Genomic DNA, 26,049 nt, shown 5'->3' with positions numbered 1-26,049 from the left:
GCGGTGGGAGCGTTGGCAGAAGGAGGGTGAGAGGGCCTCCATCAGGAGGGCTTCAGGGCATCAGGGTTTGAGGAGGCATTAAAGATGGTGGTGTGTGTGGTTATCACAAAAAGCTTAAGGTGTGTAGCCTGTTGGTTGGTGGCGATGCTGTCTGCAATCGCAGTTGTACTGTATGACAGCTTTTCTGGGTTTCTGTAAGTGAGGAGCCTCGAGCAGGCAAAACCCATAGGCAGGCTGCCATCTCACCTGGACTGAGGACTCATTATCTAATAAAAACCCATCAGAAGAAGGAAGGGCTGGTCAGCATGGTAAAAATAAATTTCAGCAGAGCTTCAGGTGCTGTGTATTTTTTGCAGAATGGAGGCATGAGCCTGGATTCAGTGCTAGGGAAACTGTTCCAGGACAGAATACTTTTTTATTATACAAAAATAGAACTATTACAAGTTTATGTACCCTTAAATCATATTGTCCCTGGGCAGATCAGTTATAATTGTCAATCAGGTTTTTCTGAGTAGGGTTTTTTTTTTTTTTTGTAATTACTATGAGGGATGCTCACATGGCACAGCCCTGGCAATGACCTGGTGTCTGCTATAGCTGCTTCAGGCAGTCTGATCTTTTTCAGTGGTCATTTCGGTAGTGGAAATAAGGAGTTCTTCATAGCCTCTCACAATTTGATTTGATTGTCATCTCTTGACATCTTTTGACTTAACTTCGAATGAAACCACTTAATTTGTAAATCCTTTTCAGAAGCCTGTAATGTTCTGTTGGCTTTGTTATATTTCCTCCAGTCTTTGTGTAGGTTTCCTACACACTATTTAGAATGAGGAGGAATCTTTTTGTACAGCACCTTTGTACTGTACCTAGCATTATAAGGTCTTGGCCTGTGACTTGGGATCTGGCTACTGCATCTTGCTTTGTGGTTGTGTATACACAAAAATGCCCCAAGACTTTTTATGAAATCAGGACCATGAAATGAAGGGAACCTAAAATAAGGGTCCCAAAAAATTTTTAGAGTAGAAACTGAACTGTGAAGTTCAAGTGTTTTTTTGTTGACGCTGATGCCAAATGCGGATGGTACGCTAATAGTGTGGTGAACCTCTGTACAAAAAGGAAAATGGCAAATACTGACAAGTGCACAGGAAAGGGGCAGAAGGAATTTCACTGTAACCAGAGAAAATAATCTAGTGCCACGCTTGAGAGAGGGAGCTTCCAGGTACAATACTGGCTGAAACACTTGGAATTGTAAACAAAAATTTCTAGGGTTTGAGCCCTGCTCAGTTCAGTGGCACAGGACTTCATAAATTCTTTTTATTCAAAAGACTACATCAAATAAATACTTGAACATCTCACCAATTTTGTGTAAAAAGTAAGTTGGTTGCTAGGGATAAAATATGATCCTGTTTTTATATCTATGGTAATTTATGTTAGAGCAAACCAGTACCTAGCATTCATTGAAAAAGATATGAAATATTACCTATTTTCCATTAAACCATAGTCTTTAAAATGTTACATGTAATGGAAATATTTGCATAGTGTTTCTTCTGTGAACAGAAGGGCTTAATTACTTAAGACAGTTTTGCTTTGCTACACAGTCTCTTTTTTCCCATTTTTAACACAGTTTATAGCTGTGTCTAGTGCTGTGAATAGTTTATTAATTTCCATGTTTCAGTCTATTAAAACAACTGTAACATTTTAATATTCCTTCAGTATTTGCTGACATTATGAGAAGAGCAAAATCTACAGTCCGTACAAATAGAGAAGTAGTGCTATTCTGAAGTGTTTCTAGGTTTTTTTTTTTTTTAAAGGTGATGCCCTTCAGAGAACTAGAGATTTAATTGTGTCATGGTTACAACAGTGTTTAAAGTTTATACAAAAGACCTTGTAATTGCGGTAGCTGTCGAGGTGCCAACATCTTCAAGATAAAAGCATTCTTTTTGCTTTTTTTTTTTTCCACTGCCTAATAAGCAGGAGGACTGAATCCAATGCATGCTGGCCATTGCATGTCACTGCTGCCTGCTAGATTTAAAATACATTGTTTGGTCCTCATGGTCTTCTGTAAGTATGAATGTTGGCACAATTGAGGTGTGCAGGGTTTATCTGAACGCTCTAGAAAAGTATGGTTAGTAGAAAAAGAAGAATTCTACAGTGAAGATAATATTCTTGATGTATTTCTAACCTCTAGCTTTCTAACTTCTCAACTTGTTGGGATACTTGAACACTTGGGTTTTTATCTGTAGTTTATTCTAGAAGAATACTGCATTGTAAGTAGCTTTTACCTTTTTGAAACAAGAACTAGATTGTTGAATATTGTTATCACTGGCTATTATAATAACTAAAAGTGGTAAACTATGAGGAAGGTTTTATTTAAGATGCTAAGTAAGGGATAGTACTCAAATAAAAAAGAGACTTGAAACTTTTTAAATTTGTTGGTTGGATTTGGAAGCAGCCCTATGAGAATGTAGTACAGTGATTTTCTAGTGTGTTCTGTTAATTAAAATTCAGGAGGCATTTTCCTGTTCCCTGGCTTAACTGAAGTTTTTGCTGTGCTTTTGTTCCCTATCTGAATAGATGTTGTTGAAAGCCAAAGTGTAAGGGAGAACTTTTCAAAGACAGCATGACTCACTGAACGGTGAGAATATCACAAAGTGTACAGGCAGCTGTGTTCACAAGACTGTTTTAAACTGACAGTTAACTTTTCAGTTGAAGGTAAGCATGAAGGTTTTTAACTGTTGAAAAATCTGCGGTAACTTAACTCTAATATAAGATACTTCTCAAGGTATTTGAACAGATTGGCAAGTAGTGAGATGAACAGAAAAGGGCTAAGTGAACAAGAGAAATGGTTGATACTGGGTAAATTAGAAGAAGTTTGCTGTAGCTGAGTTAATGTGAGTATATGAGTTCATTGGACTCATAGTAAAGTCTATCACTTCAGATACCTGATAAGAAGTGTTAAAATCAAGTGGAAGTTAATATCTAAACATACTTCAATATCTTTTCTGTCCTAGAGTTAAAAAACAGAAAAAAGCTTTGGTTATAGAGTTACCCTTGAACTAAACACCTCCAGAAATGGTTCTTAGATCTTGAAATAAAAGTCTGTTGAGGTATCATAGATACTCTTTCATTCTGTTGGTATTTATACTGTATTATTATGAACTGTGGCTATAGGATGTAATTTACTTATTGTATGCAAGTAAGTAGTTAGAATGCTTACATATTTTGAAATGCAAATACAACTCATTACTAAATTTATTTATTTTATTTATTTTACCTTGCTAATAAATTTATTTATTTTACCTTAAATAGGCAAAACCCTAGTTGAGCACTGATCTGAATATGTGAAAGAACTAAATTATATTTTTCATCTTTCTTCATCATTTGCATTCCCATTATTTAATTGCCTTTGTGAAGTGTTATGACCAGGGAAGAAGGTTACAGAGAAGAATTTAGCTATGACAGGATGCCAACTTTGGAGCGGGGAAAACAAGAGAATGGAAATTATATACCAGATATCAAATCCAGTGATCTTCAGCTATCAAAGAGGCTGCATCCTTGCTTTAGTTACAGAACATGGATTTTTTCTTTGCTGATGGGAGTAAGTATTTCAAATGATACAGAATTTAAAAATGTCGGTGAGGTCTCAGTGCCTAGTAATCTGTTCTGTTTCACATCATTTAGGGACTCACAATTTCATCACTGATAGTATTGAATATAAATATTTGTAGGAAGTTTAGAATGTAACACAAGTGATTAATGGTATTCTTAGAATAATTCTACACTAATCAAAGATGCTATATGAAGGCTGATTTTTATCTTTCATATTAATCGTATAGCATAAACAGAGAGTAAGTGCAGTAGTCGTAAATATCAACCGATATGTATAAGCAGTGCCTTTTGGTAAAGGATGTAAAGTATCCTGATCATATGCATTCTTTTAACATATTTTTAACTGTAAACAGTACTTGCCACAATAGCATTTTGGCATTAAAAATATATATGGTACTTAAATGCCACATTCATGTTTCAGGGTTCAATAGTCATGTAGTTATTTGGTAGAATCTTCATGTAGTGAGGTATATACTTCTGTTTCTTACATGAATGTCACAGTGATTTGAATTTTTGTGTCACTACTAGAATCATAGGACACTGATCTTGCGTGTGTATCATATGCTGCTTATGTTCTGAACCAAGTTGATTAAAATTCATTATAGCAATTAGTATTTGATCATTTATTTTCCTGTCAACTTGTGTGTTTTGAAGAGTAAGTTTTATTAAGAGCTAAAAATGTTTCACTTTTAGTACACTAATTACTTATTGTTGCACAGTGAATAAAAGTATTGCCTTATTTTCATGGAAACTGCTGAACTTTTTTTTCCTGTTCTGACAATCTACGAAACTTGGATTTCCTTTCAGATGTACTGTTACATAAAAAGAGAGCAAAAGAAGAGCTGACTTTCTTTGCGTTAAATTTTCTCAAACTTAATTGTCAAAAAGGACAACAGTCTTTAATTAGATTTTTCCTTTTCACTGAGTTGTGACTGATTGGACATACTAATGTTTAATGATCATTTGCTGAAGTCATATTACCAAGAAGCATGAATTTTATGGATAAACAAAAATGCAATTTTATTAATAAACTAATCCAATAAATTCCAATTAGATTTTCCTCCCAAGTATTGTAGTGGTTAATCTCTTCTGAAAGACAGTGTGCAGAAAGGAAGGTATGTATGCTGAGCAACAGAAGTCGTAGTGAACAGAAATGACTGCTTCAGGGAGCAGTTGCAAACCATAGAGTGACATCAAAGTGGATGCTCGTATGGGCTGTTCTTATGCAGGAGCCATTCAATATGCTTCAAGCACAATTTCAAGTTGTGTTCTATAAATACTGTTCTTCCAGTCTGCCAGGATTCTCTGTGTGCGTGCTTATACACACACACACACACTCACTGCTTATTTTCTGTTGTTTTTTGACAAGGACTTTTTAAAGACCCCCATAATTTTGTAACATGAAAAAAATATCCAAATAAAACAAAAGAGCCATTCTGTCACTCATCGTCCCCAGCCTCTTCAAGGAAATGCCTACTCAGAGAAGTGACAGGCAAAAAGAAAAAAAATGTTAGTAGAATACACTGGTTGCTGAGAGTGTAATTCTGGTAATTGTGAAATAAACATAATAGTTAGCAAGGGAGCAGGAGAAGTTGAACGTTTATGGGTATGCCACTGGACCAAAGCAGGAAGAGAGTTTGGAGGGAGGCTGGAATATAGGTGGAAGAATCTTCATCAGTGTATCCTAATCTTATTCTTGTTAGTGTTCTAGTTGGTAATTGCCCAACTGTCCATATGCATAATGAATGTTGGTGAAGCCAAGCAAGGAATGCAAAGTAGAGGCTTAGTTGAGATTTCTGAAACACTTTTACCGCTGAACACTGCAATTACCTTTTGAGCATTTTATTAGGTATTTGCCAAGTCAGGGCACAGTGCTTGATTCAAACATGATTATTTTGTTCAGTATTAAGTGTTCATAACCAGCAAAACATCCTCTTCAGAACTCAGCATGTTTTGATATTTTGCTTCAGAATTATTCACACAAAGACTGCATTATTAAATGTTCATCAGTAGCTTAATTTGAAAGGAATTACTGATTTCTGACTAGTTGCTTTTTTAGAAATAGTTTTATTTTATTAATTTATCTTATTTGTTGCTTTGCAGACTTGCCTCTTTATTACATCTGGCTTTTCACTATATCTGGGAAATATTTTTCCATCTGAAATGGATTATTTACGTTGTGCAGCAGGTTCAGTAAGCATTCTTAATTATTTGCTGTGGCTGTTTGACAGCAAAATCACTAGCAAATAATTTTTGTGGATTTATTGTCTGTTTATTCTGTCTTTTCACTACTAACTTTCTTCATGGAAGATTTAATTCTGTTTAACAGTTAATTAAATGGATTTTTATCCTGTGGTTAAGGGAGTAACAGTTGTCATACCGTTTGTGCTACTGTTTTTTGTTAACCAGCTCACCACTGGCATGCAGTTATCTGCATGAAGATTTTTTCTGTGCTTGATTTTAGGAAAATTTGCATTGTTATGTATTTTGGGAATTTCTTGGCTAAATGCTATCAGAATGTATTTCAGATTGTATTTCAAAGTATTACTTTTTCAGTGTAGTTTGCCATAATATCCAAGTACTGAAGCAGAATTGAATATTATTATTTTTTTAGTGAATATGCATTAAAAATGTCTCACATTTTCCAAAGTCCAGTAATTTTTACTATATTTTTAGGGACTTACATTTGTTTTACTGCATTATATATGCATAATCTATACTTTAGATCTGTGTGCATGAGTCTGGTGCACTTGCATTGTTCATGGCAGGATTCTGTTCTGTCATTGTTATTTTTGCAACTTGACTTGCAGATTTGTTTTAAGTTAGGTACAAGACTAATACTTTACTTTAAACAAGTGCCAGGACTTGCTCTGTGAATGAGTTGTTGCTTATGTTTGTGCTAGAGGTGTTAAAATGTAGTTGAAGCAGTTTTTGAAGTTAGTATCTTCACTGATGTGTTATTCTCTGCAACATTAGTGTTAGTTACTGAGATGTCTCTTTTTCTGCCCCAAATCGTGTCTCCCTGCACTTTGTATTTAGAATTTCCAAAGATCTGGTAGATGCAGAAGGTTATCACGTGGGTTTGAATGGCTCGAGGTGGGTGAAGAGATGTACATTTGAGTGTCTGTATATGAGCAAGCTGTTACGGCTCTTACTACAGAGGAGTTGGAAGGTCCTAGAGAGCTGTGTAGCCAACTGAGTGTCTAGTTTAGCATAAGCTGAATTGTTCTCTAGTCTTTTTTGACCATCTGGACTAGTAGTAGGATTCAGTTGCCTAAGCATAGTCATATAGTGTCATGAGTCATGTAGTGTCATGAGACTCTAGTGTATCCAGCACATAAAAGGATGTTTTAATTATGTTAAATACAGGTAATTTAGGTGTTAAGGAAGTCCTGCCAAGAATTTTAAATGTCAATATTAATCTAGTTATAGTGGTTCCATTGTTAAGTCATCAGTGCTCAGATGTGTGAAGAGATAATTAGTGAAGAAATGCAGTTGTTACATGATTCATTATTTAACATGGAAATATTTTTAATTTTAGTTGAGTATATTTTTATTTGGCTTACTAGTAAGTTGTAACATTATGTATTTGTGTAAAATAGAGTTGAATCTGTAATGGTATCATATCTATTGTGATGGGGAACAGCTAAGGGATAGAGAAATTACTTTATGAAACTTCACTTGTGCATGATTTTTCCATTTAGCCCTTCAGTATAGAAGCAGGGTTCCTAGTGAACGTAGCGGAGATCCCAGGCACAGTTCTTAAAGTGTAATTTGACTCAACAGATCAGTTTCTACAAAGTTCCTCAGAACTGTGTTGAGACTGGCCAAATTTTAGCTTACACAACCATGACTTTGTCTGTTTAAAAGAATGTGGAGGCCCAGTTAGGGAGTAGCAGTGTTTTTCTTTTCCTGCTCAAGGATCTCAGGCCTTCTAGAGTTAATTTATACTAACAAAGGCATGAAAAGCTTCATAAAAGACTTGTTTTCTTTCCTTTACTCATCACATTGTGCTGGGTAGCTAGTCAAAACTGAGGGATATGGAAGGTGTACTTAAACGTCTTGTAATCCTCAGATACCAATTGTAATTAATGATCTCAGACAAAAGTGACAGACTTGCCTCAGAGTTTCTGATCTTCTGTTTGCTAAGTTAACTGAAATATGAATTCAAATAAAATACATGTATAGAAATATATATATAATTCTTTGTGCAGAATATCCCACTAGTCTTCTCTTTTAATTTTCCCAGTGTATTCCTTCAGCAGTTGTGAGCTTTGCTATAGCAAGGAATAAAATTAATGTGGTAAGTATAAGATTTTTATTGGCAATTATATTCTTATTTTTTTCCCCTTTGGTTAAAATGAGAGAGAAACCCATTCTGCAACTGTTTTCCAGATACCCAATTTTCAGATTCTGTTTGTCTCTACATTTGCTGTTACAACAACGTGTTTAATTTGGTTTGGATGCAAACTTGTCCTCAATCCATCAGCTATAAATGTAAGTTACTAAAACAATTACTAATTAATACTAAATTTATCTTTGTAAAAAAAAAAGGGAGGGGTGAGGTGGGTGGAGATAACATGTAATTACATTGTTGTCAATACTCCAGTATTCCTACTTAGTCTGTGAGGAGAGATGATCTAGCGGTAACTTTACTTTTCTGAGTAAGACAAGATTGGAAAATTTACATCAGAGATGAAAATTTGTATGGCTAAAAGATGCACAGTACAGCTAACCTGGAGGACATTAATGTGGAAATTACCTTCCTGTCTTTTTGTATTCAAAGTTTAAAACCATGAATTAGATCTTCAAATGTGATCCAGTTTGATCAACTGACTGTTTATTTTTCTGTTGACTGTAGCAAGCTTTGGTGTTTTGTGGGGTGCCATGTTTTTGGTTTATTGGTTGGTTTTGGGTTTTTTTTTTTTTTTGAAAGAGTAGGGTCAGAAGAGAAAATTGAAAACTAATTAGTAGCTCATCTGTATGTTAGCAAAGTTTTAGGGTTGAATTGTACTGAAATGAGAAGGTGTACCAAACAGTGCTACTTCTAGGACATTTCATCATCAGATTGAGTATAATACTTTCTGGGGTCTTCTTTAATGGATAGTATTGCTTGTGAGGTCACCAGGAAAGAAACTTTTGATGAACATTTTTCCTATACATCATCAACAAAAAGAATGCAGCAGTTATGTCATTTGAAGCACGCATATTTCATGCTGGGAAAAGTTCACTGATTTTGAGTCACAACCTTTTAAGACATAGAATCCTAGAATGGTTTGGTTTGGAAGGGACCTTAAAGATCATCTAATCCAACCACCCTGCCATGGGCAGGGACACCCTCCACTAGACCGGGTTGCCCAAAGCCCCATCCAGCCTGGCCTTGAACACTTCCAGGGATGGGACATCCACAGCTTCTCTGGGCAACCTGTTCCAGTGCCTCACCACTCTCACACTGAAGAATTTCTTCCTTACCTCTAATCTAAATCTACGCTCTTGTAGTTTAAAGCCATTACCCCTTGTCCTGTCACTACTTGCCCTTGGAAACAGTCCCTCTCTAGCTTTCCTGTAGGCCCCTTTTAGGTACTGGAGGGCCGCTGTAAGGTCTCCCTTGGAGACTTCTCTTCTCCAGGCTGAACAACCCCAACTCTCTCAGTCTGTCTTCATAGGAGAGGTGCTCCAGCCCTGTGATCATATTTGTGTCCTCCTCTGAACTCACTCCAACAGCTCCATGTCCTCCTTATGTTGGGGGCCCCAGAACTGGACACAGTACTCCAGGTGGGGTCTCATGAGAGTGGAGTAGAGGGGCAGAATCACCTCCCTCGACCTGCTGGTCACACCTCTTTTGATGCAGCCCAGGACACAGTTGGCTTTCTGGGCTGCAAGCGCACACTGCCGGCTCACGTTGAGCTTCTTGTCCGCCAACACCCCTAAGTTCTTTTTTTCAAGGCTGCCCTCAATCCAGGCTGCCCAGCCTGTAGTTGTGCTTGAGCCAATGCATGTCCAGGACCTTGCACTTGGCCTTGTTGAACTTCATAAGATTCACATGGGCCCACCATCTCAAGCCTGTCAAGGTCTCTCTGGATGGTATTCCCTCCCTCCAGCATGTAGACCACACCACACAGCCCAGTGTTATTAGCAAACTTTCCGAGGGTGCACTCGATCCCACTGTCCATGTGGCCGACAAAGGTGTTAAACAGTGCCGGTCCCAATACCAACACCTGATGAACACCACTCATCCCAATACAGACCCTCTGAGGAATGCCATCTGTCTTTTGGTAGTCTGAGCCAAAGAGTAGAACTACACGGTGGTTTTGGGGTTTTTTGCTGTGGTAAAATGTTCTGAGACATCTATGCTACATAAGAATATTACATGTATGAGTAAATAACATAGCGATAGGTATTATCATTACCATTGATGAATATTCATAATAGACCATCACAGAATAGCAGTACTCAATACAACTATGTCATAGATTTCGTGTAAAGGTTAATGACTGCTCTCGTGCTGTTGTTCAGTTGTTCTCCCACTTCATATCAGCTGTTGCAATCCTAAGAGCTCAGCAGTGATAATGGCTCCCTATAATAATATAGCAGATCTGAATTAGTGTGGGTAACAAAAGACTTTTATAATAGAAAAACAATGCAGAGGCTAGAGTTTGCTTTGCTTTTTTGCTATTTTAATAGCATCTTGTTAGCTCCAGACTTCACAGATGTTGAACTTTTAAATTAATTGTGTTTACTTCCCCTTAGTGCAGTATATTAGGCCAATACTTACAAACCTGCTTTTTAAATTAGGTAACTAAGTCTAGCTTCACATTTCTGTGCAGCTGGCCTGATTTTCAGAGAGATGGTGTACTGCAGTCAATCAGAGCTGTGGAGATTTAGCACTCTGGACAGTCAGATCACTTGAATTCAAGCAGTACTGGCTTTAGATGTGGGCAGTTTTGCCCTGTGTTTGATGGGACAATGCATGGCTCCCTTGGTTCTGTGTGTATCTCAAGACAGTTTACACCAGTCAATTCTTTGCACAGCCTTTGCTAGCTTATTGCTAGTGTAGCACTTCCCTCATGCATTTCCTCCCTCAAGAGTCTTAGGCAGTTGGGGTTGAATGAATTATATACCAGACACAGTGGTACTGCCTTTTCCCTTCCTTTCTTGGTAGAGAGTTCAGATATTAGAAACTAGTCAAAGCATTCTGAGAGAAAACAGCAGAGCAGTCTTACTGGAGACTGCCAGTCCCTTTGCATTCCCTTCCCCTGGCAGACAAGATCACAGCACTGTCTGGATGGTGGAGGGCTATGTCTGCCCAGGAAAGGTGGACCCAAAGGACTCATTTTGCCACCACAATAAATAGTTACTTTGTCATGAGCCCCAGTGTGACAAAACTAATTTTGCTTATGTTCTTGAGAAGCTTTGAGCTTGCTCTGCGTTTAAGAGCTTAACTTTAGTTGCATACTTTTGAAGTGAGTAGTTTTTAGATTGCATAAAATTTTGCATTTTCTGTTATTAAATAGTAACAGCTTTTGTATTTTCAAGGCAGATCAAACCTTTTGAAAAAAGATATTATATTAGACTGGAAAAGTGTAAGTGACAAACAGTAAATTTATAACAAGGCAAATTCTCTCTTTGCCAAATGTTAGTTATCTACAGTAATATCCACAAGACATCTTTGGTTATGTGGTTTTAATTCTTTTCACTTGCCTATTGCATGTCCATACTATGTCATCGATCACTGAATAAAGATAAGTCAGGATAACTGTGTGCAAAGCTGGCTCTGAAGCTTCTTTGAACCTTTTTGTCTTAAGAGTTATTCATGGTGCTGACTTTTTCTCCTTTTTGAAGGATACTGTTTCAGTGAGACAGTCTCACTGTTTGGCAGCTCGCTGCCAGCTGTTTTCCATTTGTACCATGTGGTACAAAGAAAATGTAGAATACCATCTCTTTAACTTTTCGTTCATCATCATATTTATTTTCCCTCCCTATGGAAAACTGCACAAGAAAATAATACTAGGTCTGATGTGAAATCACTGCCAGTAGTTTAAAAGCAGTAAGACTCATAAAAAGGGTAAGTTTATCCAAGTAAGACAATTGCAATTTAACACCCCCTCTTTATAAAAGACCTGGGCAATTCTTTGAGTGTTACTCACACTGATGGATAACTTTACAAAATTACTCTAGATAGATAAATGGAATGCAAGATACAAGGCATGTCCTAGACTGTGACTATGTGACACCACTCCAGTAGCATGTACTTCTGTAGTTAGTATACTATCAAAATGAAGGATGTGATGTGTAAAAGATGCAAACTGCCACTGCTGCCACTCTGTTCCTTCCCAGTTCTCAGAATAAGAAACCTGATGGACAAAAATGAGTGGAACCTTATGCATGCTGGCCACTGCAACTGAAAGCGTTCAGATCTTTAACAAGATTCAAATTAACTCCAAATTGAGTACATACATTTATTGCCTCCTTGTGAGTTGAGTGTCTATACCTCCATTATGGTTGAGATGATCCAGTCACTAGGACCCTGCAATACAATCTTGTTTGCCTCAGCGTAGATGGCTAAGGCAGGGTTCCAGGGAGTGAACTTAGACATGTTTATTTTTCAAGTGCTGTGAGATACTCTGCCTGACTGCTGCTTCTACTTTGGATGGCTGAGGGTCTCCCATCAGTCTTGTGTCATACATCCATTCATGCAGGCATGTTCAATGTGCTTGAGTATTTCGAATGGCACTAGTAGCCAGTATAATTGAACCCCACCTCTAGCGACTGGTCAGCCCAGTAGCTTTTGGGGTTCCCTCTCTTGTCTGTATTGACTAGGTCTCCACTGACAGTAGTGGAAGCATAGGCAACATGGGTACACACAGATAATGGAGTATAGGTGATTGATGTGGTTATCTAACTGTAAGTGTGTGTCTCCATTAGGTATGTGCTGGCTTGTCCTGCCTTGCTGCAGCCGCTGGTCCAAGAGGACATCAGTCTCCTTCACATCCTCTGTTGTTATTTGTCAGACCTGTGTAGATGTTTTGAAACATCTGTAGGATATTTTAAACCGTGTTAAAAGTATGCATTTAAGCAACTCTATTGAACTTTAAATTATTTAATCTTGAAATTAATTCAACCCTTCTATACAGTTTCTGTGAAGCACGTTTTTAATACCTGGTGTAGGTTCAGAGCAAATGAGATGAGGGTTGTACTAATCTACTACTTTCTGCACAGTTGCACTTGCATGTTCCTTAGTCATGGAAGAGGATTAGGGACACAGCTGACTTAGTTCTCTGTATCTGGTGATAGATTTTATATACAGTGGTAGCTGTAGACAGAATTTTCTTTAGTGCTGAGAAATCTAACATTGAATGTCCCATTGTTACTGATGGTATAAAAAGGTACTTCTAGCTTTATCTATATTTCTGTTTAAAAAAATAAAACCAAACCCACCTAAACTCCAAAACTGGAGAGGAGATATTTTTACTTTGGTCTAGGGGTATTGAACTAATTTTATGAGTGGAAGGCTCTATCTGACACGTGTCATATCAGAAAAAACATACTGGAAGGTAAAAGTTAAATTAAAAAATCTAATTTATTTACTGTTATTTTTTCAATTTCTGTTACATACTTCTTACACCTAGCACTAAGTGAGCTAGTCCATCAATGTAGTTACAGTGCTTCTGGACTCAAACTTGTACACCTACTTGGCACTGCATTTTGTACTGTGGCCTTGCCAGCCCCCATCAGTACCAGCACTATGTGTCAAAACACGTTCAAATCATGGGAATTTACAGGCTGGTTTAAATTGTTTTGCAGGCCACATGTTTGACACCTCTTCTTTTGCCAAATAACATCTTTATTCTTCATGCTAGCACTTTCCCTAGAAGCTTACCACTATGACATTTATTGCTGTCTGTGGCTCAACTACAACTGTACTGCAAGGCACATAGTTCCAATTACGATTTCCTGAGGATGAATTTCAGTGCCCAAAAAAGCCTCTCAAATTTGCCACTTATGATCTTTTTCAAAAAACATGTGCTGCAAGATATGTATCAGAGAAAAATTGAGATTTGATCATCTATAAAGCAGGTCTGGCATGAGGAAACAATACAATTCTGTTTGAAGTCACTGAGCAATGGCTTGCTATAATTGTATAGGTTCTGAAGGGAGTCAGTTCTCCCTAAACTTTCAGTACTTTGCCCAATGGCATGACCTAACCACCAAATGTTTTCTTGGACTGCCAATGGAAAAGCATGGTGCTTATGAAGACAAGAGAGGGAGATCCACTCTGTCTAACTTGCATGGCTCTAGAAAATGATTCAGCCTGTGTAGACTAGGTATCTACCTCTTTTCATGAGATAATAAGGAACCAAAGAGAAATGTTAAGTATTACATTTACCCGTTTGTCTCTTGAAGATGAGCAATGGCAGGAGGAATGGCAGCATCCATGGTTTTGCGCAGTAACGTAGTCTGTTAGACCTGCAGGAGTTATGAAACCACAGAGTGTTCATCAGTGCTCTACTAGCACTAGGTAGAGCACAGAGCTGGGACGCTTGGCCCAGTTCTTTGGATTGTGTTTTCATTCAATAGTAGACATTGTATTGTACCATTCGGATTGCAGCATAGGGGTTGGGAGCCTGTGGCCTCCTTCCCCCCTGCAGTGGCTTGCCTTAGCCCCTAGGCTAGTCAGGCTTGCTCTTGTTTGTCCTCTTTCTGTTCCTGTGAATCTTCCATGATTTGCTGCAGTGTTCAGGCTTCACATGGAAGGTCCTGCAAAATGCAAACATACCCAGCAATCACCCCCTTGTCATTAAATGCTTTTCTGGAAGACTGATAAAATCTTCAGGCAGAATATTCCCATAAATGAAATAAATGTTTCTTTCTTAGGTTAGACATTCTGAGTATTATGTAGACAGCTAAGTGTTGTCCTAGAAATTAATCAAAACCCAAGAAAACAGTTAACAAGGTATCTAATTAATAGATCTGTCTAAATGTCACAGAAAATAGATGGCCTGCTGGATCTGCTAGATCCCGCCCCCTCCTTTATTTTTAATATGGAAGATGTAACTCATTTATATCTGGAATTTTACTGACAGATAAATTTCAACTTGATTCTACTTATTCTGCTGGAAATCTTCATGGCAACTACTGTGATCATTTCAGCTAGGTCTACTGAAGACTGCTGTACGAGAAAGAAAGTAGGTACCCTTAAGGATTAAAAATTACTTTTGTTTTTGGTGTTAAAAAATACTCGATTTTTCCTCTGTTACATACGTTGACAAGTTACTGGCGACTCCAATATATAATTTCATATTATATGGTAAAACTAGACTTGAACAATAAATAAAAGCACCATACTAAACAGTAATAGACTCTCCTATCTTTAAGAGTGTAATGGGCATGTGCAAAATGACCTGTTGCAATTATACAGCACAGGGTTGTTTGAATATCTTATGAACAGGCATGGCACATGTTTTATTTCTGTTTTGTAGGACAAAACTTAATGACATATGAAACATTAGAATACTGTGACTTGTATGCGTGCAAGCAATGCCTTTTTGAAGCCTGAGGTGGAGAAAGTATTCATCATGTATGTCAATTTGGTGGTATCTGTACAATGAATATTGGCTTCAGCATCTGGGGCTATTGATAAAATTTTCTTTAGTCATAAGTGCTCAAATCCCACCCTCATTTTCCTACAACAGTACTTCTTTTAGGTGATAATGAAACAAATGTGCTGTTCCATTTTGTGTTCCAGTGGAAGTATTGCTTGCTAGATAAAGTCATGTAGTGTACTGTTCTCCTTCAGTTACTGTTTATCCACATCAGTAAAACCTGAAGGCTCAGGAAGAAATTATGTATTTTGAAGGTGGAAAGTGGAGACAAAATGACCATATTTCATTGTTGAATTGTGGTTGTATAGCATCTAATCTGGGACCACCTCATTGGTTTTTAATGTGATTGATGTGGTCTGACACTGGCAAACGCCATGGTGTGTCACTGTCAGCCCTGATGGGCTACCAGGCATTGCATGCCACCATTAGGATCTGTAACAGTTTGTACAGGGTATTAGAAAGACATGTATTGCTTTGTGTATTTTTTTGATCATGATTTTTTATTCCTCTCTAGAATACTGCATATGACAGTACCATCGTTTTGAGCAATGTCAGCTTTCCTACTAGAATTCTGAAGTCATACTCAGTAAGAAAAGCATTGTTTTCTTCCATTAAATCAATTTGTTCTTTCATCTTTCTAAGTGCTAAGCTTCTTTAAAGTCAGGGAGGGATCAGTGTAGGGAAGAGCTGAAAGAATAAAGACAGAAATGAGAGATACATCCTAAAATGTTTCTTTTTAGAATATTGCCAGATAAACTGCCATGCATAATAGGAAGGAGACTACTTAGTACCTTAAGGATAAATAGTGTAAACTGAACTGTTTGTGTGCTCTCTTTGTTTTAGGTAATTGAGGTGATTATTGGAATTTCATCAGTATTTGGTGGAATAATTGCTTTGAATATGGATGTTCTAGTCTCAGGTCCATATCTTTCAGTAACATTCTTTTGGATCTTAGTTGCTGTAAGTAGTGCAAAATGAAAGTACTCTTTAAAACAATGTCTTTGGGGTTTTTAATTTTTTTTCATTTTTCCCCTCCCTACTGGAATATGTATTTGGCTCTAATACTAACTGGCAACTGCTGCTTAGCAAATAAATTAGCACTTCAATATACTTAATATATTTATGCAATATGTTTGTTCTATTTTGATTTACAATACTTTGGTTCCTATAAAATGTTCTGATATGTTTTCAGTCAGTTCAGTAAAATGGAAATGAGTAATTAACCAAGGATATTAGAAATGAAGTGTTTTGTCAAACAAGTCCTAGGTTTTAGAATATTTCAGGCTGCAAAATAAAAAGTTTAGTTTTGGTATGGTAGAATCCTTAGAACATCACCTTTAGCCAGTCAGCCTGAGACTGTGATTGGTAACCCTTGTCAGTAATGACAGCCTGTACCTAAAAGCAGTGGATTCATAAAGGATGCTGTGCTACCCTGCCTGCTGTGAATTGAACCAGTTGAGAAAGAAGACAGTGAACATTAGGTTTATATATGGCTCCTATGTCTGGAAAATCCGTCAGCATGAAGGGGGAGAAGATCATCAACAAGTTTTTCAGCATTCGGAATTCACAAACTTCAGTAGAGTTCATTAGGTTTTTTTGTAGAAGCGTCCAGTTTTGAGGATAGTCATGTTTCAGCATGTGTGGGTTTAATACATGATATTCATTAAATGCAAGTTAAATGGAGATTAGTTTTATTTCCATTTGACTAATTGATTCCTAATACTGTCATAATAAGTCTATACAGTTTTACCTTTTCAGGACATTTAGGATGTGATCTGTGACTAGTGGGAATCACCCAACTGTAATTTTTGTAATTTTCAAGTAGATAAATATTTATTTTGTTATGCTTTTTTGTTTAGTGCTTTCCAAGTGCTATTGCAAGTCACGTAGCTGCTGAATACCCAAGTAAATGTCTGGTAAGTGTGTAAAATTCTTGGATTTTTCTCATTAGAGTGGAATAATGCTAAGAAAGCCTGCCTGTGATAGTGGGCACTACTCATATTTGCTCACTTGTTTTTAGTTACTTCTACAAAATGTGACAGAAATATGGAGCATGAGAGTAAGAGTAAGCTGATATTCCTGAAAAGAAATCCAGTAGCTCCTTTAGAGACGTTAATTCCACCAATTCTAGAAAAGAATTCAAAGGACTGTTTGCTGGGGGTTTTTTGTGCTGTTTCCTTGGGAATGGATATTACTAGAGGAAAACAGCATACTTTATATGCCCAACACTGCTTTCATGCTCCTGAGCTGAGATCCTTTCTGTTCTGTTCTCCTTTCATTATGAGCTATGGTTTCTGAAAGAAGAAAATTAGGTGTGCAGGCTGCACTGGACCTAGAACCTGTTTTAAACAACTTCCTCATCTGCATGACTAGCAATGAGGACTAAGAATATTCAGTAGAGTGCATTTATTCCTTGACTGTCCCAGATGTGTAGTTAAGCCTCCTTAAAACATCTGTTCTAAGTTACAGTCATGCAATCATGTTTAAATCAGTAATGATGCATGACCACAACTGAAGTCAGAATTTGATCCTGTAGGGATGATATTTGAATGAAAACTTGGCTGCTATTGTATTGCAATAAATTTGCCTCAAAGCACTCAAATTTATTTGCATAGTTTTTTTTAGGCTGTAAATCTACAATATCTGCTGTTAATTCTCATTATTTCATACAAACTGAAGAATAAATGATACTTCTGTACTGGCTTTCTAAATTGGGTACTGTTTCCTCTACATGGATATGAAAGGCACTTTTAAAATCAATCAAAAAACCCATTGTCCATACTAAATGGTAAATGAATTACAAACAACAGTGTTTTGGCTAGGAAACTTAATCTATTCTAAACAGCTTCCTTCTGTATCTCACTGCAGTGTGGATGGCTCTTAATATTTGTCTCATATGTGTAATGTTATACAATTTTACACACTTCCGTTATGCTTTCTTCAAGGAGATAAAGCTCACAAACCAAAGTGTTAACTTGATTTCATTCTTATTTAACATTTCTTATGTTATTTTTTAGGTTGAGGTCCTGATTGCCATTAGCAGTGTTACCTCTCCGTTGTTGTTCACTGCTTCTGCATACTTATCGTTCAGTATCATGCAAGTTGTTGACATCTTTAAAAATTACCCACCTGCTGTTAAAGTATGTATTTTTATGCAATTGAAAAATTAACATATATCTATTATAGTAGCAACACAAGACTGAATTAGGAAGTAAAAGAAGACAAGGTACTGCATTATAAAGATTGAATAAAATGTTATAGAAATTATTTAAAAACTCTTACTTAACTAATGATACAATTTTAAGTATGTTAGATCTATTGCCACCCTGGAATTCTAGTTTAAAAAAATTGGGATATTATTCTAAAGAATCTGTGAAAATAATATATAGTATGCTGGACTCCTTGAGGTTTTTATAAATTTGCAGTATATAAATTAAAGATTCTAGATTTACTTGAATATGTTTTTCTGTTTCTTAGGATGTCTTTCAATAGTTAGGATTGTAAACTTACACCTGGATTCATTTAAAGCCTGTATTGGGGCAGAGAAGAAAAAAAGTTTGCAAATCTTAAAGCATTTCAAAATGAAGTCTTACCAGTGCATTGCTGAAGAGCTCTCTAGGGCTTTACCGTCTAAGTGTTTCTCAATTTGTGATGATGTTCAAAGAACCATTTACAGGGATTAAAATAGTGTCAAAAGGGTCTCAACTCTCAGTACCCACTAGTCCTTCAGCAGTCTTGTAATTTTAGAAGAAGAGAGGGAAAATGTTTAGATCTTAGAGACTGGAAAACCAGCTTTTGAGTACATGATTCTGTTCTGATACTGGAAGACCATAGTGTGTTGTTGGGCCTCAGGAAGTGGCCACGGCTTACATGCTCTCTTTAAGTAGCTTCTCCTGTCACACACGTTGGAGACAGAAGACTGGACTGTCTAGACAGTTGGTGTGACCCTGCAGAGCATTTCTTACATTCTTATGCTGCTTTGTGTCTGGATGCAGCAAGAGTGGGCTGCTCTGGAAAGGAGGGTGAGCAGTGGAGCAGAAGGTGACAGCGAGGCAGACAAGGACAGTGACCTCGTTGGCAAGGAGTGCAGACCTACAGTACCCAAAAAACCCCTCAACAAAACCAAAGCAGGTCTGGCCATGGTAACCAGGTTCAGCCAGTAGTTGAGTCATTGCCAGGCAAGTCCATAGTAGTGAGGCAGATCCAAGGTCAGCCAGGGATTCAGGTCAGCAGGCCAAGGTCAGAGCTGGCAGGGCACTGGGCCAGGCCCAGGCATAGCTGCGACATTGCTCAGGTCAGGACCAGCAGTGAGGCTCTATATTTCAGAGGATGGTTTCCTCAATTCTGTTCTATTTCTAGAGCAAAAGATCATTTAGAAAATTAACATTTTGTTAAAAATCGCCAATAGTTTCTATTGCAAACTCAGGCACTCAAATTTTAATTGAAGCTTCATGCTGAAATAAACTAAATTATAATTTGAGTTAAAAAATGAAATCTAGATACAAATCTGAAGAATATTGGGGTGGGAACAGCAGAAAATATTTTATTCAAGTAGTTAACATATTCACGTCTCTATTTTCAGCAATCTTATGATGTGCTCCTGTTGCTTCTGATGTTGATGCTGCTAATTCAGGCATGCCTTACTATTGGAACTGTAATACAGTGTATAAATTACAAGACAAAAATGAAACTACATGATTCATCATGGACAACATCACAGGTTAAAAAACAGGAATATAGAACAACAGAGGTATGTATTTATACCCATTATAAAATTTTAAAATCTGTATATAAAACGATTTTTCTTATTTTTTTGTAACGTTTTGCATTACTTAATTCAGATCACAATTAAAAGCTGCTCTGTAAAACTGTGAAGATGTTAATGCCCTGCTGAATTTTGTAATACAGAGATAATATTTTGCTGGTTAAATGATAACTGGGGCACGACAGACACAGTATCTGTAAATCTGTGACAAGTCCTGCTAAGAGAAAAACAGCTGTAAAGTTAAAGCCCCCTTTTGTTCTTATTTGTAGTATGGGCTCCCAATTACAGATGAGGTTTGTCATTGTACTAAGATAAAATGAGTCCTACTCCACAGGATGCAGATCCATGATAGCTATTTATATGTCAGAATGAAGTTATAGAAAAGATGATGGGCCTTGCATGACCATGTTCTGATAATGCGATAGCCTTCTATTATGAAAGGAATGGATTTAGCCCTTTCAATGCAAGCAAAAGTTTTGAGCTATGGAATGAGAATACTTGATATAGTTGTACTTCTTCAAGGCCTGCTGTGGGGGAATGAATTTACTAAGCTCAGTTAGTTCTTTTAAGTTCCCTAAACTTCGAATGGGAAGAGTTAAGAACCCGGAGCATAGGAACAACAATGGGCAAGCTGAGTGAGTGGCTACCTGTGCTGTACAGTGTGAAGTAGTGTGCAGAGGAAGGTGCCTGGAATCCCAGGTCTCTCCATGTGCTAACTACACTATGAAAGTTGGTGATAAACAGCAGAATTGATATTTCCCCCATTTCCCTCCTGCACGTACATGTTAAAGCTATCCTTTCAGATACAGATTTGGCACAACTTTTTTTAGAGCATGGTGGTGCCACTATTACTGTTGCCACTTTTCATATAGTCATTCAGGGCTAGAGTGCTACTTCAGATACTGAGGGAACCCAGCTTTCTTCAGCCTGCGTAGGTTAACTACATCCATCTCCTAGCACAGAACTGTAGCCCTTTGGCTTTCCTCACCTCTGCTGTACAGAACAAACCGCTGTATTCTTAAAGACTAGGATAGAGTAACTCACGTTTGCTGGATGCTTACTGCATGGCCCAGCACTAGAAAGAGTGTACTGGATTCAGTCCCTGCTCTAGAAAGAGCATCTGCATTGAAACAGCACTGGATAGAAAGCATTGGGAACAGGGACTGAAATTCAGTCAAGTCATTATATAGCTGGTAGTAGAAAGTGGAAGCTGTGGATTTATGTCCCCTCAGGCTGCTGAGGGCATTTGGCATAGGTTGCTTATTTTCATCAGTCCTCGGAGTTACATTATGCATAAAAGATGAAGTACAGCAGCACTTCCACTGCTGCAAGTCACGTTTTGGAGCATAGGTCATGGCATGGCTAAACAGATCTATTCTGGGGATTATTTACGTAAGTATTCCTAGTTTGTGAGTCACTGAGAAATTGGGTGTGAGTTAAATGCTAAAAGGAGCTAAAAGTCCGGAAAGGCAACACATTTTGCTTACATTTTAGTATTTAAGCACATGAATAATGTTACAGGTGAAGTTGTAGGTCCTTTTGGCTTAGAAGTCTGTGTTCTTAGGCAAGACTTTACTTTGCTTGTATGTATGTAGATAAATCTTGTTTCAGTTGCACTGTAAGGGGCTACTTCTGGCTTTTTGTTTAGAGATTTAGGTACTAGGGCCTTCAGTCATATTTTGGCAAAAATCTTGGAAAAATGTCCTAAGTAATATGTTCGAAATAGGAATTTGGCCAGGTTTCTTTGACCCAAATGTCTCAAGTATTATAGAATTTACACTATTATATTTTATATCATAAATGTATACTATACAAAAGTATACAGTTTACAATAGAATATTTTAATAGCTCGGGCTGTAACTATTCATGTTTACATTCTCCTTGCTTCTCTCAGATATTTATTTGCTTGAAGTTTGTTTTTTAACCAAAGCATTGTTTAATGTTTCCATTTGTCTGAAATTTGTTTGCTTTTAGGTTTCCAATAATACCTTAAAGGATTTTGACAAAGACAAAGCCTGGAAAGCAGTTGTGGTGCAGATGGCTCAGTAGTTTGGATTCTGCAAATGCAGCCAATACAGTACAATCCAATACAGTAAATCAACTGTTTGAATTAAGGTTTAAAAACTTTTCAGTTTATAAACAGCAATATAGTTACAGCAGTAGGAGCCAAGGAATAACACAGTAAATAATGTGTTTTTCTAATAATTTTGAAATACATGGATATTTTTAACACATCTGTCTTTTCTGTTGGTATCTGTACTTTAGTGTTGCTTTAGAAGATACCTTTAGAAAAAAGGTAATGAGTCACATGGATTTATGCTGATGACAAAGTAAAATAGGACAATATGTAGTAGGCTTCATATATTTGCAAGAGATTGTTATAACTGCAGTTATGCAGTCAGTGTAACTGATAAATGCTTTTGTAAAGTTATGAGTACAAGTCATAATTGATATTTTTGCTTATACTTCACTTTTGTAGGAGTTGTAAAGTTGTTTTGCATCTCATTGCTTTTATATAAATAAAAGACTTTATTATGTGGAAACTCAAGAATGTGGATTGAAATTCTAATTGGAGAGGTGAAAACAGAATGTTCTTTCTCATTAAGCTTCTATTTCTGGACTGTTAAAGGGGGAAGGGGCTTTTTCTGAGTGGCCAAGCAAAAAAATCTACTAGCCAAAACAAAAAAATAACAAACAGAAGTAATCAGCCAAATAACAGGACATACTACTGATATTAAAAGAGTTTTCTCACATATGAAAATGTACTTTTAGGTATATTATTTTTCATTTATTTATTTTCCTAACTATCTTTAAAACTTACAGAACCTAGCTGCCCTTAAACGAGGGATATCCCCCATACAGATTGCCTTTTCCTCCTAGCTGAATTATGTGTATGATCATGTAGATTTTGAACACGATAAGAATTTCCATGTTAATAGGCTTTTTGGTGTAACTAGGGAGATAGCTGCTCGCAAGATAGTGGGGTTTTAATTGATTTTCTGTTTTTATTGTTTTATTGATAGTTTTTGAGTGGTTCTAGACTTTGAAGTTCATTCTTTTTTAATCTGAAATAACCCAAATCATTTGTTCAGAGCATGCTGCAAAGCTTACCTCTTGGCATTTGGGGAGGGGAAATAGAGAAGGGTATGCACAGTGCAGAGCCCTTCAGGTGTGCTAGTAGGCTTTCTTTTTTTTTTAGGGGGAAAAGCTGATAATTATTATGACATTTTAATACATAGAGAATACTCTTTTAAGTTTAGCGCAGTGCAGCAACCTCTCCATTCACCTAAAACAGTGTGTGGTTTTGGTCCAGACTAATACATCAACTACCAGAGGATGCAGCCGCTGTTTCTTAAATATTGCCAAATCTTATGCCTCTGCTGGTGGTACTTATGTGAACATTCGACAAGGCAGATAAATAATAATGTATCTCCTACAATCCTACCATCTTTATAGCAAGAAAAAGTTAGTCTTCGATGGTACGCTATTTTTTGAAAGTCGCAAAGAAATAGTGACAGTTCTACCTAAAAATAAACATCCAAACAACTCTCTAAATCTCATGCATGGATTGAAACTGGACATAGACTGTAGATAGTATAGATGTTCTTCATGAATCACTGTAAAGTGAACAGATAGTCACATGTAGAATAGTGTGAATGTATCTCAACAGTTTGCTTGCTTTTATGTGGTAACACGCCTTCGTTTAACAGAATCTGTATCTTCAAGAGATCATCTGTATCTTTTCTGTCAAACAATGATTGGATGTGATTATCCAGAAGGTTAGATTTAAGTAGATATTACTTCTATTACTGACCTTGGTTGGAAATGAAATTAATGGGATGTTACACATCTGAAGCAATTTCTGTTCCACAAAACACTTAGACTAACAAGACACTGAGGGACTTGAACCTCCTTTTGAGTCAGATAGTTTAAGGAGCTCTCCTCCAAACAGTAGGAACCTTTTAAACAGCTACTGATTTTTGTTTTACTCTCAAGAGTGGCTAGGAAGAACCTAATGACAGGATACAATAAGGGATATTTACCTTTCTTTTGAGGAACTAAAGTATTTTAATAAGAGGTGAAGAAAATAGCATTCATCAAAAAGAAAGAACCCTTCTTTGCCAAGTGATTTTGTCTGTTGGTGTTTGACACAGAGTAAATCTGGATTGCTTGTAGCTTTAATTAGGGTGTGCTGGTATGTGATCCATTTCCACAGCACAGCTGGGAAGCCTGTTCTAGGGACAAAAACCATACCCCCCTCTGAGGTCAGCTTGATGAGATAACAGTGTATGTGCCATGTTACAAGGGTTTCCATTTGGAACCAAGTGGAGAGTACCCTTTCCTGCCTTGCTGGGTTTCAGTAGTATTGATGCCATGAGCTACTGCTTAGCTTATACCAGGAGTTAGGGTCCTAGTTCAACAGGAAAAGAAAAAAAGTAGCCCTAGGTAAAATAAACACAAATCTGGCTGAAGCATCTTCTGAAAAAATAAAATTGTGTGCACCTGGTGCATGAATCCTTCCTTGCCTACCAATTTAGCTAGGAAAAGCTACGAAAGCAGAAGGAGAATTTTTTTTAATTTAAGAGCATTTTTTAATCCTCTCTGCTCCTGCAGGCAAACTTCTTGTAGCATCTCACCAGGAACAATAATACAGTTGACTATTGGTATATATATATATTTTTGTTGGTTTTAGTAGCAACCTGCCTTATAAGAACAGACAGGCAAGGAGGAAAACTGCATTTAGAATCCAATTTATCAAGTCTCACTTTTGGTGTTTCTATCTACTGTTTTTCTGTTTAAGACACGTGCCTAGTTATGGTTAGAAAAGCAGTATGTCTGTAGTTTCGTTGGACCTAAGCTCCTGTTGTGAAAGTGGGCTTAAAGTATGTTAGGTGCTCAACTAGAATGAGAGATCTGGTAGAAGTAGTACGCTGCCTACCCCACAACAGCAGTACAGATCTCTCTGTATCCAGAAATGTCTCAGTGTTAAATGGACTGTGCATCAGTGCTTTTATATGTATGTGCATGTTCTGCATGGATAGTTTTGATTTAATATGAGCTTTTTTAGATCTTTCCTGCCATTTGTTTCCAGCAACTGAAAGGGGAGATTTTTACAAGGCAAATGAGCTAATCTAATTCAGTGCTGAAAGGGGTTGTCTCCTCTGGCTGCTTCTCTTGTGCTGGTTGTGGCTGGAATCTGATTAGACTGGCAGAAAAATTATTGATTAAAAAAATGGTTTCCTGCTGATATAGTTAGCCAGCTTAGCACACTGTAAACTCATAGTGGCCCTCTTTAAGATCTTGGATATGACTTCATACCAACTGGAGAAGAATTGAACTTCTACCTCACTGGAGGTAGATCAATGGAGTATTTGTCTTTTGTTAGTACTTCCTTTGTCCCTTCCCATCACATGTCCTGCTTGGTCATATGCCCCTTCTCTTCTTCATTCCCTGTTTGAAAAAGTAGAGTTGTACATGGTCTGTACTAGGAATCACAACTTTAGACTAACCATGTAATGAGTTGGTTTGTGTGTAGAACACTGTCAGTTATAGTTGGAGTTAAAGGAGTTTCTCAAATAAAAGATTGCATGTTTTGTGATCTGGGTCTTGTGTTTCTGAAAAGAATCCATGAGATCAAAATAATAAAATCTAAATTAGTTTCAGAAACTGGAGTAGTCAGGCTTCCCTGGCAACTGATTTGGTTTTATAATGATTTCCTGTTTTTTCAAATGTTAGAAGTACTTTTGTTTGTTACTGAGTGGGAAGTCCTCAGGGAGAAACTGACAGAAGACAATGTTAGTGTCATCCATTTTATAAATAGTAGTATCTTAGAAAAAGTGTCTTCAAAAGATGAGTTTTGGATTATTATGTTAATATCAAGTTATGACCATCAAATATAAGCAAAAATTAATTTTCATACTTCCTTTTTCATGACAGGAGACGTCTGCAAGTATAAAATATCCTTATGTAATGCGTACTGGAGTTTTCCTTGGAGTATTTTTTTTAACATTTATTTCCTACTTAACCTTTCTGTTTTATTTGTTCAAAAGTTACAACCTCTTTAGTGAACACATTATA

At 37.1% G+C, this 26,049-nt stretch overlaps 1 protein-coding gene across 2 annotated transcripts; it reads left to right on the top strand.

The window, feature by feature from the left end:
• The first annotated feature begins 1,967 nt into the window (after window positions 1-1,967).
• On the top strand, window positions 1,968-22,517 carry MLC1 (modulator of VRAC current 1). Of its 2 annotated transcripts, XM_054821515.1 has the most exons (13): window positions 1,968-2,055; window positions 2,569-2,706; window positions 3,409-3,592; window positions 5,707-5,796; window positions 7,853-7,906; window positions 7,999-8,100; window positions 14,688-14,789; window positions 15,721-15,792; window positions 16,050-16,166; window positions 17,066-17,122; window positions 18,224-18,346; window positions 19,789-19,956; window positions 21,946-22,517. In XM_054821515.1, the coding sequence occupies exons 3-13, from the start codon at window positions 3,413-3,415 to the stop codon at window positions 22,018-22,020; spliced, it is 1,140 nt and encodes a 379-aa protein (XP_054677490.1). In that variant the 5' UTR covers window positions 1,968-2,055; window positions 2,569-2,706; window positions 3,409-3,412; the 3' UTR covers window positions 22,021-22,517. The 2 variants fall into 2 exon arrangements, with proteins under 2 accessions (XP_054677490.1, XP_054677500.1); XM_054821525.1 differs by lacking the exons at window positions 1,968-2,055; window positions 2,569-2,706 and adding an exon at window positions 2,768-2,885.
• Window positions 22,518-26,049: the final 3,532 nt, after the last annotated feature.

Source organism: Grus americana, chromosome 1, assembly GCF_028858705.1.
Source record: "Grus americana isolate bGruAme1 chromosome 1, bGruAme1.mat, whole genome shotgun sequence".
Taxonomy (NCBI): domain Eukaryota; kingdom Metazoa; phylum Chordata; class Aves; order Gruiformes; family Gruidae; genus Grus; species Grus americana.
The sequence above is the reverse complement of the archived record's forward strand: the minus strand, read 5'-3'. Positions and strand labels throughout refer to the sequence as shown.